This window comes from Chlamydotis macqueenii, chromosome 2 (assembly GCF_036417535.1).
Source record: "Chlamydotis macqueenii isolate bChlMac1 chromosome 2, bChlMac1.mat, whole genome shotgun sequence".
NCBI lineage: Eukaryota > Metazoa > Chordata > Aves > Otidiformes > Otididae > Chlamydotis > Chlamydotis macqueenii.
The window spans coordinates 19,213,048-19,226,444 of NC_141557.1; the positions used below are offsets into that span (position 1 = coordinate 19,213,048).

At 42.5% G+C, this 13,397-nt stretch overlaps 1 protein-coding gene across 1 annotated transcript in view; it reads left to right on the forward strand.

The window, feature by feature from the left end:
• Nucleotides 1–2,188: 2,188 nt before the first annotated feature.
• DNAJC1 (DnaJ heat shock protein family (Hsp40) member C1) overlaps nt 2,189–13,397 on the forward strand; it is a 109,441-nt gene continuing 98,232 nt past the window's right edge. The window contains exon 1 of the mRNA XM_086741545.1: nt 2,189–2,452. Coding sequence (XP_086597671.1) covers nt 2,276–2,452 — 177 coding nt within the window. The 5' untranslated portion in view covers nt 2,189–2,275. The remainder of the gene's footprint in view (nt 2,453–13,397) is intronic.

Sequence of the window (13,397 nt, forward strand, 5' to 3'; positions counted from 1 at the left end):
CTGAATGATGAAAAATAAGATCATAATAACAAATGCTTCTCTTCAAGGTTGATCATTGCACTAGATGAACTTAACTAAGGAGACTTAGAAGCTAATGAGGCAAGATGAAGTAGATATGAAAATACAGAATGAGTCAGAAGAGAATGAGAGTTGGGAAAGCATCTATTAAGGGGAATGCAGTATTGCTAATCTCACATATTAAAAAATCTTTAACCTGGTTTAAAAATAATACTGCCTTATTGAATCCTCCATTTGCCCTTGGTTTCTCAGGGTACTTTGCATCTTCAGACTTTGTTCCACAACCTTTTGAGTAGGTAACTTTTTAAATCCAAAGCTGATATTTTTGTGCAATAAAGCTCGAGGCTTGAAAGCAAGGAGAATGTAGATACACCACGCAATAAAGGGAATTGATGCTGTGAATACTGGTGTGCAAACCAGAACAGATTAGGAAAATAAGGATGAGGGAGGAAACTGATCTCTACCTGGTTCATTTACTCCAGCAGAACAAAGCAGCTGACAAATTACCTAACCCATGAGTTTCCTTTACTTTGTCATTCTCTAGAAAAGGATTATTTTTTTTTTGGCTCTGTGATCAAGTGGAAGAAGCATTTTTTAAGATGATCAAAATGAACAGTTAAGCACTCCTTTTTGAGAAGGGTGAATTTAAAAGAGTCTACATCAGACACTGTCGGTTAAATTACCATTTCCTGGCAAATGGGTTTAGGTGTCTTTCAGAAAACAGAGCCAGAGGCAGAATCATGATCCTAACATCCCAGTGGGCATGCATATGGGATATGGAAACATGAGTTTAAATATCAATCTAATTAATATTTAAGTAGTTTATACAAAAGGGAACAGGTTCAATGAGAGAATAAGACTACTCTATTCTTTATGAGTTGGAAAATTGGTAGCGGTTATGTTGGTTCAAGTCCTTATTCTGAATTAAACAGAGTGTATGTTAAAGCCACGTATTGCTATTCCCATAAAATATCCAAGGCAGTGCTCTACTGTACGGTGATTTTATAAATGGTGCCTAGCTCCTCTTATGTGAATTCAGGTGCATGTAAGCTTGGCATTTGGGATGGTTTTTAATTGGAAAAACTGTTTTTTGAACTTGATTCAGTCCATGGGTATTTTGGGGACAAGTGAAACTGTCTTTTCATAGAGTCTCATTGTGAATTGTTAACCAGGCCTAGCTTCAAGGGAGATGAAACAGATGGGGTGGTCCAAGGAGTCTGACCGTACCAGAGAAAAGTGACTTAATATTGATAATTTTTAGCGTTAAGCTATTAAGCTTCCACCTAATATATCATCTAGCATTCATGCTTAACATTCATTTAAGCAAGGAAAGAATGAAAAATCCAGGGAAAACGGCTTAAAAATCGAGTTCGGACTGACAATACTCAGGAGCGATTTTGGGGTAGAACAGGTTACAGTAACCAAACCCATCCTTAAGGATTCAATAAATTCAACGCTTTTCCGGCACCGCAGCCGCCGCGGCCCCGCAGGCGAGCACCCCGCTGGCCCTGCCCTGTTCCCCAGCGGGCACCGGCCGCGCCAGGCGGACGAAGTTACACAACCGCCCCCGCCCACCCCCCGCCCAAAACCTCCCCAGCGCTCCCGACACCGAGGGTGCGCCTGGTAACGGGGCCTGGGGCAGCGGCGGCCGCCCCTCAGGACCCCGCTCCGCGGCTGAGGGAAGGCTGCCGGACGTAGCGGGTAGCGGCCCCGCTCTCCACCGCCGGGGGAGGGTTACCCAGGGTGACAGGGGCCGGGGTGGGGGCACCGGCAGCCCCGCGGAAAGGCGAGGGCGCTGCGCGGCGCCGGGAGGCGGAGGCGGCCGGCGGGGTGCGGGGAAGAAGAAGCTGGGGGAGGGGGTGGAGGGGGTGCGGGGGGGGCGGTAAGCGGCGCGGGCGCGCGAACCCCGCCAGCCGCGCCGGGAGGGCTCGCGCCCGGACCCCCCGCGCCGCTACCGCTCCCCCGCGCGCCTTGCCAGCCGGCCGCAGTACCCCTCCGCCCCCCCCCCCCCCCGCTTCGCCCCTCCCCCCGCAGCCCCTCGACTGCGCGAGCGCCAGCGGTTGCCGGGGTACCAGACGTCACGGTCTACGGAGGCGCCGATTGGCCAGGCGGGGAGCGCTCCCCCCCCGCCAGCACCCTGGGCCGGGCCGGGCCTGTCTCCTTCCCCCTCAGTGCGGAGCCGCCGCCGGGGCGTACGCGGGCTTAGCGGCGCCTCCCCGGCCACGTCCTCGCCACTGCTGTCGCCGGGGCGGGGGTCATGGGCCGCCCGCGGCCCGCGCCGCGCCTCCGGCTGCGCCTCTGGCTGCTGCCGCTCCTGGCGTTGCTGGCGCTGGCGGTGCCCCGCGCCCGCGCCTGGGACAGCGGCGACCTGGAGCTGTTCGACCTGGTGGAGGAGGTGCCGCGGAACTTCTACGACTTCCTGGGGGTGCAGCAGGTGAGCGAGGGACCGCTCCCCCTCCCTGCCCGCTGCGGGTCCAGGGGCGCGCCTCCCCCGCCGCTCCCTGCTCCGGTCTCTTCCCGGGGGCACGGGCCTTGCCTGTCACCGCCGTCCCTGCCTCCGCCGAACATGGCTGGCTGGCTGGTTCCCCCCGCGCTGCCGCCGCCCGGCTGCTCCCCGCGGCACCCGGGCGCTGGGCACGCCGCCGGGCCCTTGCCTTCTCGCCTGGCGCTGTCATCCGCTTCCTGCGCTTGCAGCGTGCGGCTGCCCCACTCTGCCGCTGCAGTCCGGGCCCCCTCCTGCGCCCTGGCTCCCGAGGCCCAGGGCAGGGCTCCTGTCCCTTCCCCAGCCTGTTCCTCCCCTCTGCGGGGGCTCCGATCGCGTTCAAGTGGTGTTCTTTTTTTTTTTTTTTTTTTTTTTTTTTTTTTGTCCTTCTGGCCCCGCCATAAATCAACCCTCCCTCTCCCGCTGTACCTTCGTGTGTTCATGCTGCCTGTTGCTCTTCTGAATTAATCTATTTTTCTCCAAATGCATCTACGACTAGACAAAAGTAGCTTGTGGGCTTCTCCCGCTTCCCATGCATATGCTGGGTATGGCTGTTCCTCACCTTTCCCTCGTTCTGCATAGCTGCTGGTTCCTTATCTTCTTAAGATTGTGCATTGCCATGTGTTGTGACTCCTGTGTTCTCTCACGCGTGCTGTGTGTTAGACTGTGACCTTTTGCCATGGTAATGGCTTGTAGATGGTTTTATTTGTTTACTTTCCATGTATCGTGGTTATTGTTTGTGGTTTTCACCTCTGTTTGTTACGTAACACTTAACATTATCTTAAAGCATTTATTATGCACCTTTGGTTAATTTTCATGCACATGTAGTCAAGACAGGAGCTGCTGTTCCGGATGCTTTTATCCTGTGTTTCTTAAGTATGTTTTAGATGTGGTTGCTGGTTTCACGCTGGTTTCATTGCCACTTGGCATCTTCAACTTGTATCACTTGGCCTGCCTCTCACTTGATGGTCTTCCTCATCTCTAGATGCTCTGTTCTGTGTATGTGATCTCGCTTAATCTCTCTTCATGCATCTTAGCAATCTTCTTTTTGTCTCTTTCTCCCAGTCAGTATTCTTCTCCTCAGTAATTAAATATGCAATTCTTTATAATCTGTTACTTCACCCTGAGTCCCCAAAAGACATTTTGTTCTTTGTTCTCCTAGCACCTCTGTGTTCTGGGGAGTGATCCTGCTATGTGATTGGCTTCCCTGACAAACATAAAGTTTATTCTCATGTAGTTCTTGTAGTTTTTGAGAGTAGTAGCAGTATTTTCAGGTGCATTTCATGAGGGCCATGTCTACAAAGAGAAGGAAGGTGTCTGCAGTATGTAAGGGTCCTGTTTTGGAAACTACTGTCTGTGGTTGTTAATGATAGTTGGGTGATTCTGAGTCAGTTTCATCTCTTTTAAATACTATGGAATACCATCATATATACAACACAGCAAACACTGCTACCCAAGTTTCACTTTCATGAGCCTGAAAATCTAGATTTTAATTCCTCAAAGACAATTTTAGTGTTAGATAATGTAGGGATACAAAATTTTCTTTGTTTCAATTAGTGATGTTCCAATCTGGTATGCAACTCTTTGTTAATGTATTCCACAGTCTGTTATTCTAGGGCTGAATCTGTACCTTGCATAATAAGTTTAGCAAAATATAATGTTAACTAGCAGATTACTTGGTTGCTGAAAGTAACACTCCTACTCTACTTTAGTCTGAATGGTGAACTCTAATCTCTTGTAATGTGCGAGCAGGGAAAAGGTTGGTGGAAGTGCAACACAAATGGAAGGAAGTTTTGTTAGTTATAAGTGTATGCTAGTCACTCATAATGTCCTCATAGCCAAGGCCTGAAGTGTAAACACTGTCAGATGTTTTACATGTGCAGCAGCATATACCTCTGCGTACAGTAATAGAGTATACAATCTTGAAGTTGGGCTTCAATAGAAACTCTTAAGCATTGGAAGATGCTCTGTAAGTTTACAGGTTCTTCCACACTGTATCCTTTGTTCCTGCTGCTTGCTTCTCCAGCTCTGACCTATACCTGAAGCCTCAAACGAGACTGAAGCAGGGTTCTGACTTGCAGTGACTCACGAGGTAGCTGCAGCAGTTTAAGTTACCATATGAGAAGAGTAACTGGTCTTGTAACACGGTCAAGGGAAGTGCATAAATCTCAGGTGTGCTGTATTCTGCCTTGGATGTATTAACACAAAGCTGCCTTTTACCATAATGTCTCTGTGTGCTGTTTGCAGGTTTCTTCAGGTTTTCTGCTATTTTCTAAAACTATGGTTTAATGGAGCTTACTGGTTATTTGTATGTCACCATTGTTTTAGTTGGGATGCCTTTGACTAGAATGCTGTGATTAACTGTTCTAAGTTGTGGTGCTAGTGGTTTTATTCCCTGTGCTAAGGTATTTTTCTTTATGTTTTAGCACAAGAGGGACAGAGTGTGTATAACAATAGCCTTTGTCACCGTGCCTTTGAACTGCTTCATAATCTTTCATTCATCAAAGCTTGCTTTCCCTTCCTCTTCCCCTCCATATTCCTCTTGGTGTTCAACGCCTTGTATCGTGTCCTGATAATCCCTTCCTCCTTCATGTACTTCTAGGGTAGGGCGTACTTCTCCCTTATGCAGGTTGTAATTTCTATGTCCAAGTATGGATGCTCAATCAGGTTTTTTCACAGTAGTATATCAGGCACGTTTTTTGAAACATGTCATCTTGTGTTTTGAAAAAAATACAGGGAATGACTCCAGTGCTTCCTTAAGGCATTAAAGCAGCTTAGGTTTTGGTGGGAAAATTGTGGTACCAGCTGCTTGTTGAACCTCATATGCGATGTCAGAAGCTGATGTTGACCTCAACTGACAAGGTGCAGAAGGCATTGTGGCAAGTCTTGTAGCTCTCTAGTATGCTTTGATGAAGGTTCTGGCTGCTGGATTTTTTCCTGGGATTGGAGAGAAACAATGATTGTTTTGTTTTGTTGCTAGTCTATGTTTGTGGGAGTAAGGGTCTGGCATTTCATTTTTTTTTTGAGGGCCTTGTGGAAGCCTCCTGGTGTTGTCAGGTAACTGTCATCCAGCACTGGCAAGGTGTTAGGTTAGAGGCGGCTGTAGTGTTTTCCAAGATCGGTGACTGAGATAGAGAATGATCTAATGGAAGCAATTTTTATTGTGAATGTGGAATGACAGAGGAAGAGTAGGATTGTGACTGTCTTGGCTGTTAGAATAACTGTCCTTAGTGCTTGACTTCAAGGAGAGGTTGGCTGACAAATCTACAAACACTCACAGAATGGCTGAGGTTGGAAGGGACCTCTGAAGGTCATCTTGTCCAACCCCCAAGTAGGGCTGAGCACCTAGATTAAGAATATCTGATTTTTATACAAGGACACAATCTATTTGTTAATCCATTAGATTGCATGGTAACATAGCATATGTAACAAGTTTTTGCATTGTTACATTGTTACTATTGCTGAACAATTTGAGAATTGAAACCTTCCAGTTTCTTTGGTAGTTCTTAAATTGATGATGAGATTAACTTGAATGGCTCATTTGAAACATTGCCATTCTCAAGAAGTTTGACCTAGCAGAATGGGGAGATAAGATAACTTTTGGCTTTGGAAAAGATTACAGTTCCATGTACCCCAGCTGGTTACTGAAGAAAATAGAATCATAAACTCTTGACAGATCAGATGTAGGAATAATTTCAGTAATCAGTTCAGTATAGCCAGTTTCAAACTGACAAAGGGATCAGGACCAAATAGGATTAATCTAAAAACTCAGATGAAACAGCAGAATTAAGCCAGAGCCTATGCAGACTCAGTAATAAAATTACCTTGTTACCTGAGAACACTCGAATGTGATGTCAATTTTTTGGAAAAATTCCAGGAAGCTCTGGGGAGCTACAAGCTTGTATGGTGGACAAACTAACTGATGAAGTTAATTTTCTTGTCTTTTACAGCTTTCAGTAGCTGATAAATATTATATGCTCTGAATTAATCAACTTGCCAAAAAATGCTTTTGGTTATAACCGTTTACATGGCTTCAAGGGAATTACCTGCTCCTCTACGCTTTTTGGCTTGCAGTAAGGAAGGCACTACAGGCTGCTGAATGTCTTTTGAAATTTTGTGATATGGTTCTTGGAGACAAGGAATTTCGTAAAGAAATTTTTAGGAAATGTTTTTTTGTGAAGATGTGTTAAAATACATGAGCTGTGTTCCTAGAATTGGCCTGTGCAGAGCAGTGTGTTATGTACCAGTTAAAACCAAGGGATTTCTGAATAGAGCTTTGGCTTTTTCTGGTAATCAGAGAAGAGAACATATTTACATTGAAAATTCTGCTAGGCCTGTGCAGCATATGAAAACAAACAGAAAGTTTCTCCAAGCGCCCTTTGAGGTAGCAGAAGTGGCACTGGGAGCTCAAGTTTCTGAGGGAGAGTTAAAACATGAGTGGAGCTTGTTGGTCAACACTGTGTATAAATATATAACCCCCCAAAAAAAATGTTGACAGATATTTTCTTCAGTATTGGCTTATGCCTTCAGTGTGGCACATGAGTTTTATTTTGAATCAAGCTCTAATCCATTCATATGTCTTTACGGTAGAGAACTAAGAGCGTTGTATCCATGTCATTGCTGCATGATGGGTTTGCTAGATGGTACTGCAGCACAAAGTCAGAACTGCATGTACAGAACCTGATTTTGGTTGTATAGCCTGTGAGACACTCGTATGTTAGCAACTCCAAGAAAGTGCAAGACATGAAAACCAAGGAGTCAGATTTCTTTGGCTGTGGGAAGCCACAACGTGTCTAGATGAACTGGATGTATTGGGGTAATAGGCTCCTTCCAAGAACACTGGAACAGAGGAGCTGTGTGTGCCTTGGCAAGTAGCAGAGTCTGACAGGATTGCATCTGTAGAACGCAGCATTTCGTGCTGAGGAACTGGTGTCCGTACTGTTTGCATTTCAGGGATTTTTTTTGTTGTTGTTGTTGAACTAATTCCAGGCTGACTGCATGGACTCAATGCCCATTTTTGTTGAAGTGTGCTTGTTGTGCTCCTGGTTTTACATCTTACAGTTCAATTCTATCCAAAAGAAATCCAATTCATCCACTTTAGGACCGCTTCATGATATGCAATCAATGGGTACAGTAAGGAAGTTTGCTTTACATGCGCACTCCTGATCTGCATTAAAAAAACTTAGGTAGATGCACCTTTAAGGCTGTAGTTCATAGTAAATGGCTGATGCTTGAATTTTACCTCTTGGTGTTACCCTGCAAGAACCTTACCAGGAATGAGCCCCATGACCAATTTTGTGGCTTTTATGGTATTAGGAGGCATTATGGGAGACTTAAGAAAATTCTCAGTAATAGGTTTTTGTTGTAGTCTGTTTTATGCAAGTGTATTGACTGCTGACATGCAGCATGTACATCGCTGTGGTTCTAAAGTTGTGAATTCATATGTTATGCAAGTAAAGTTCTTGGACATAGATTCGGTAACCTACTTCTCAGAAAGAATGGCAGTCTCAGAAACTGTCGGTGTTATATCATCTGGCACTGCCAATAGTTCTGTCTTCGAATGGGTCACTGTCTAGGAAAAAAAACCAACCTAGATAAAACTACTTTTGCTGTAGAGCTTTTTGGGAACTTTGAGTACTCAGAGTGACCCCCTCAAGTGGGAAGAGGCATATGAGAGAGATGTATCTATTCAAGGAATGCTCTCAAGTCTTCAGCAAGAACAGCCTACCTGTACCCATACAGGTCTTCTGTCTTCCCTGACAGGCAAGGTGCATGTAAGGAGAATAAGGAAGGGAAAGTAAAGAGTGATAGCCCAGAAACTCAGCAGCTTGTTTCTTCTTCCCAGTGACAAGCTGGATCACACTCCAAAGACTTATTTTGGTGGTTCTTCTAACACTTATGGCTGTTCTCCTCCCTGCTGCTTTTTAAGGTTAACATATGTGGCTGCAGTGTTACTAAAATTGTGTAGTCTGCGTAATCTGCTAATGTTTTAGAGAAAATCTAGGTTGGTAATACTACTTCAGTCTTCCAAGCTTTGGATGTCTTTGATCTAATGAGACAGAGCTTCACACATGTGCAATTATGACATCACTTTTTCAGATGATTGTGTCAAAACTATGAGCTGTAGACTTTTCTTGCTTTGTTTTGTAAGGTTATTTTGTCTTTGCATGACAAATAGGATATTCACTGTGACCTTCAAAAGTCTTGTGCGGTGAAGTGACATGTTGCAGCTTGATTTCCTCAGTTACTCGTGTCTGAGGAATCAAAGTTGTTTGGCTAGTGGTTAAACATCATGTCTAATGGTCTACGCCTATTTCAAGATTTTTGTCTATTTCTTATTCAAAATATATATTAGGCAAGTCTAGTAGTTTTGGAAGGCTAGATTTTAATGCACTCTCAATTGCAACATCAGAGTTCTCAGAATCAAAGATGAAATATATTTCAATTTGCTTGCTCCAAACTGTAAAAAATAATTAACTTCTGTAATACCCAACTAGGTGATAGTAGTAGCATACTTTTATTTGGAGAGTGAGGGATCTTAGTAATTCCTGAAATTGTACATTTCTTTTAAGTGATGCATGAGGGAGTGGTTCTTCAGTGTTTTTTTGTTTTTGTTTTTTTACTTTAAGAATTGGCTCCTCTTAATGGCAGTTACAACCAAAAAAGCCCCCCAAAGTCCCTGAATATACTATCAGCATTGAGGCAGTAATAGATTCCATTGCACTGGTTCAAACAATAATAGCATTAGGAAATCCAGATTTGTTTCTAGTGGCTTTAGCTGTAATCTTGGTTCATTCCATAAAAGTAATTGTGTGTTTTTTTCTCAGTATGTTATTGAGACATAATTCTGCATCCCTTAATGGTTTTAAACTTCCCAGTTGAGTCTGTAACTTATATGTTAATCGTGGAAGTGAGATTTCCAGCAGTTCTGGAAACCCTGCTTTTAACAAAAAAAAAAAAACAAAAAAAAAAGTAAATTATTAAAATTATGTTAAGTCATTTTTGAGATTATTCACTTAGATCCTATTGAACAAAGTTGTTTGAAACTATATAGTAGTTTAATTGCTCACAAGAGTCACCTTAGAGAAGCACTTATGATAACTGCTCAGATTTGTAACTGAGGACGGTACAGGATGTGGATTTCCTTGTGTGTGGGTTTTCTTTGTTTTAAACAGTGCTGAACTTCCAGGTAAGCTGCTGATACATAATGTAATCCATCCTGTAAGTGCCCTGACACCTATCATGTATGCGTAACGTTCCCTAATGTTTTTGTTCACAGTTGCTGCATTTAAAAATGATTGAGACATCTAGACTTGTAAAACTTTTATTTTCCATAAAAATGGGGTTTCTGTATTGTTTCCTATTAAATTTCAGCTTGGATGTTGTCCAAGGAAATCCTGGGGTTTTTTTGCTTTCATTGTTGGCTCCTTTCATAAAGGCACAAAGTGTTTCAGAAACTACCATTATAAGTCATTTTAAAGACATTTACTGTTAACTTTCCCTGACAATTCATTCATGTAATACTTTCTTGATTTCTTTCAGATTATATTTTTCTCCTTTCTTGCTGTGCAGAAGGACATACAGCAATAGGAAACTACTATGTTTGGGAACCCAAGGGAACTAACAGTATGCAAAGTGCTGTGAAAAGGATAAAACAAGCAGTCCTGAATTTTTTTTCTGTCTGCAGCAGCAATAATGTTTCAGCTGTTCCTTTCTATACTTCCCACTTCATTAATCCTTTAAGGATGTATCCATAATATATTTTGATCTTCAAATTGCAGAAATAAAAAGTGGGCTGTTTTTTCTTCCTGGAAGTTCTATGTTTGACCTGTAATTCATTGAAGGGAGTGACCAGTTTATTGGTGAGGAACCTGTGCTGGTGGCCTGTGGTGCCTGCACAAGGCTGTATGTTTTATGCTTGATTCAAATTAATCTCCTTTGCTGAAGTTGTTATGTATGTGCCTATGTTGGTATCTAAAACAGCCGCATAATTAATCTAACATACAGTTTTGTAAATGTCTTCCCAGTGGGGTTTTTACTACTTGACTGCTGTGGATTGTGGTTGTCATGTTTGCCTGTAAAGCTGTGTAAAGAAAAATCTTAGAGGCAGCCTTAATTTCATTCTGTTAAATGATAAACCTTTTATGCTTCATCTAGAGTAATTTTAAAATGAAGATTAAGACAGTTTTCTAATCAAATCCAGAGAAAACTATAGCTTTAAGGGAGATATTTGGGGGTATCTATGGTGCTATTTTAACTTTAAGTACTTGGTAAAATATAAAAAATAAAATGAAAATTCAGCATGTAAAATGTTCCTTAGTGTTGGGTTGGTGCTCCTTGTGTTCTCAGCAGAGCCAGTAACAAAGAGCATGTGGTGCTGTTGCACAGCTGAGCCAGTAAGAATGAGAGTATAAGCGATAACAAAGGGGTTTTCATCTATAAGAATAGGTCTGATATTAAAATGAATAAAAAGAGGAAATTAATGTATATCTGAAATGTTTTGGTTTTCCACAGCATCCTAGTGGGCTAATAAAATTCATGCAGCATATGAAAACCTGCAGTTTTGCTTTTGATTTGCTTATTAGTGTTTGTGTTTTTGCTTAGCCGTACGCTGTGCCTGTTAAAAGTTTGCTTCTCTCAATTTTGGGTTCCTAAACAGTTGTAGTTTTTTGGGTTTTTTTTGTTTTTTTTTTTCTGCAGCTTAGAATTGTTGTTTTCCCCTAAATTATGAGGAGATTGAAGGTTTCTTTTGCTTCTTGTTTGTCCATCAGCCTTGTTTGGGTGTTACTAGCTCTGTATAAAAGTGATTTGTAAACAGTCTTATGTATGTGGTGATATTTGGTACACATGGTGTATGTTAGTTATGCAAATAATAACACAGTTTGAATCTAACAATTTAAAGCAAGGTTGTATATTCCTGGATTGCTTAAGTTCAAATTTCTTAAATGACCTGGCTTGCAGGCATTACAGACTGTTCTTGGTGTCAAATGATTGGTGGAATAAGAGAAGAAAATTCATAAGCAGTCCCTCGTGTCTGCTATATCTGAAATTCTTCCTTCTCAGTGTTAATCTGAAAGACTTGTGGAGAAAACCAGAAGATGCATAAGAGCTGTTGAAATAAAGTCACTCTGCAGTTTTTCTCTGACTAAAGAGAGAAGAACTAGAGGAGTCTTGCTTTTATACGTGGGCTGTAATGCTGAAACGCTGCTGTCTCCAACACTGTAAAGTGCTTTTGCTTGTTGAAGGAAGCAAAGTCTCTCCTTTGCTGGGCAGATAGAGCTAACCTGTCAGTGAGTTACTGACTTGCTGATTTCCTCAATCATAATGATTTATGCCTTTTACACACTTATACTTACCTTTGCTACCTAAAAATGATAATGATTTATAGACACCTTAATTTTCTGGTGGTGCTGCAGACCACTGCTTAGTGAACTTAGATTTAAGGACAACAGCTGAAGTAGATCAGTAGCTTACTGGTTCTCAGGGCCCTGTGATTCATTGGTTGAAAATCACTATTTGTCTCCATGTAGTTAGGTATTCTTTTGGTCACTGTTTCTCTGCAGTTAGGTATTCTTTTGGTCACTGGAGATACCTACATCTGTTTTCTTTTTAAACTTTTATCTTTTCAGTGGTGTCGTGCAGTACGACTTCAGAAGATAATCTGTTTTTTTGGATAAACGTGTGTCAGTTAAGAAATAATGTAATTTTAAAAGAAATGTTATTTGCAGTTGAGAATACTGAACACCCTTGCCTTGATTGCAAATGTTTAATAATAGTCTAGTATTGTGTCTCAAGCAATGGATCCTGGTGTCTGTGAGGTCCTGTTCCCATTCCCTAGTTTTCTTGGTCTCCAGTTAGGGCACCCCTCCATGTCATCCACAAGTTCCTTGGATGCCTTCAAGGAGTATTGGATGCTGTCAGTGTGGTCTGGCTGGTTTCTTATTATTTATATACTTCTGTATAACTCTTGCACTTCTTTCTTAAATAAAAATAATAAATTCAGTGGCAATAGATGGTGTAACTTGGGGAGAACATGTGAACCCAACCGTGTTTTGCAGTCCATTTGCCCTCTGTAGCTTTCAGCCTCCACAGTTTTTGATCAGTTATGTTAAAAGGTGCATTCCTGGTGGTGCCTTTCAGTGAGCTGGTGCTGTATAGTGGGTTTGGAGAACTGTCAGCAATGTGTCTTGGATTGTTTAATGATTTGTAATTGCCAGCTCCAAGCTCTGCTCTGTGTAGGCATGGTTTGGTTTAATGTGACCTATGCTGAATCTTACCTCTCACTTTTTTTCTGAGATCACTTGGTTTGGCATTCCGTTGCTAGTGTGTGGTATCTACCCAAAATGTATAGTGTAGGCTATGAGCTGTGAGATTTCACTGCATGCTCTACTCTTCAGGTTGTCATTGAAAGGGCTGAATAAAGCCAGTCTCAGCTCCGATCTCCCAGCAGGAGACCTTTCAGCTGCCTATTCTTTGCCCTGAAAACTGGCCATTAAACCTTGCTTTTTGTATCCTGTTCATTAATTTTCTATTTGTAAGACTCTTTCCTCCCATCCTGTGGCAAGTTAGTTTCTTTGATAACCTTTGGTGTGGAACCTTGTCAAAAGCTTTTTCAAGATTGGACTGTACTATGTCTGCTGGACCTCCTTTCTCTGTCCTTACTGATGCACTCTGATGACTCGAGTGGGTTGGTGAGGCCGGATTCTAGCAGAAGCCGTGCAACATCTTTTCCAACAGACCATGTTTATCCTTGTCTACAGTGACTTTATTTTTATAGCCCCTACTGCCTTTAGTAAGGATAGACTATAAACTTTCTGGTCTGTAATTCCTTCTGTGGTTTGGTTTGTTTTGGTGGGTGGGGTTTTTTTTCGTGTGCGTGGATGGGAATCACATTGGC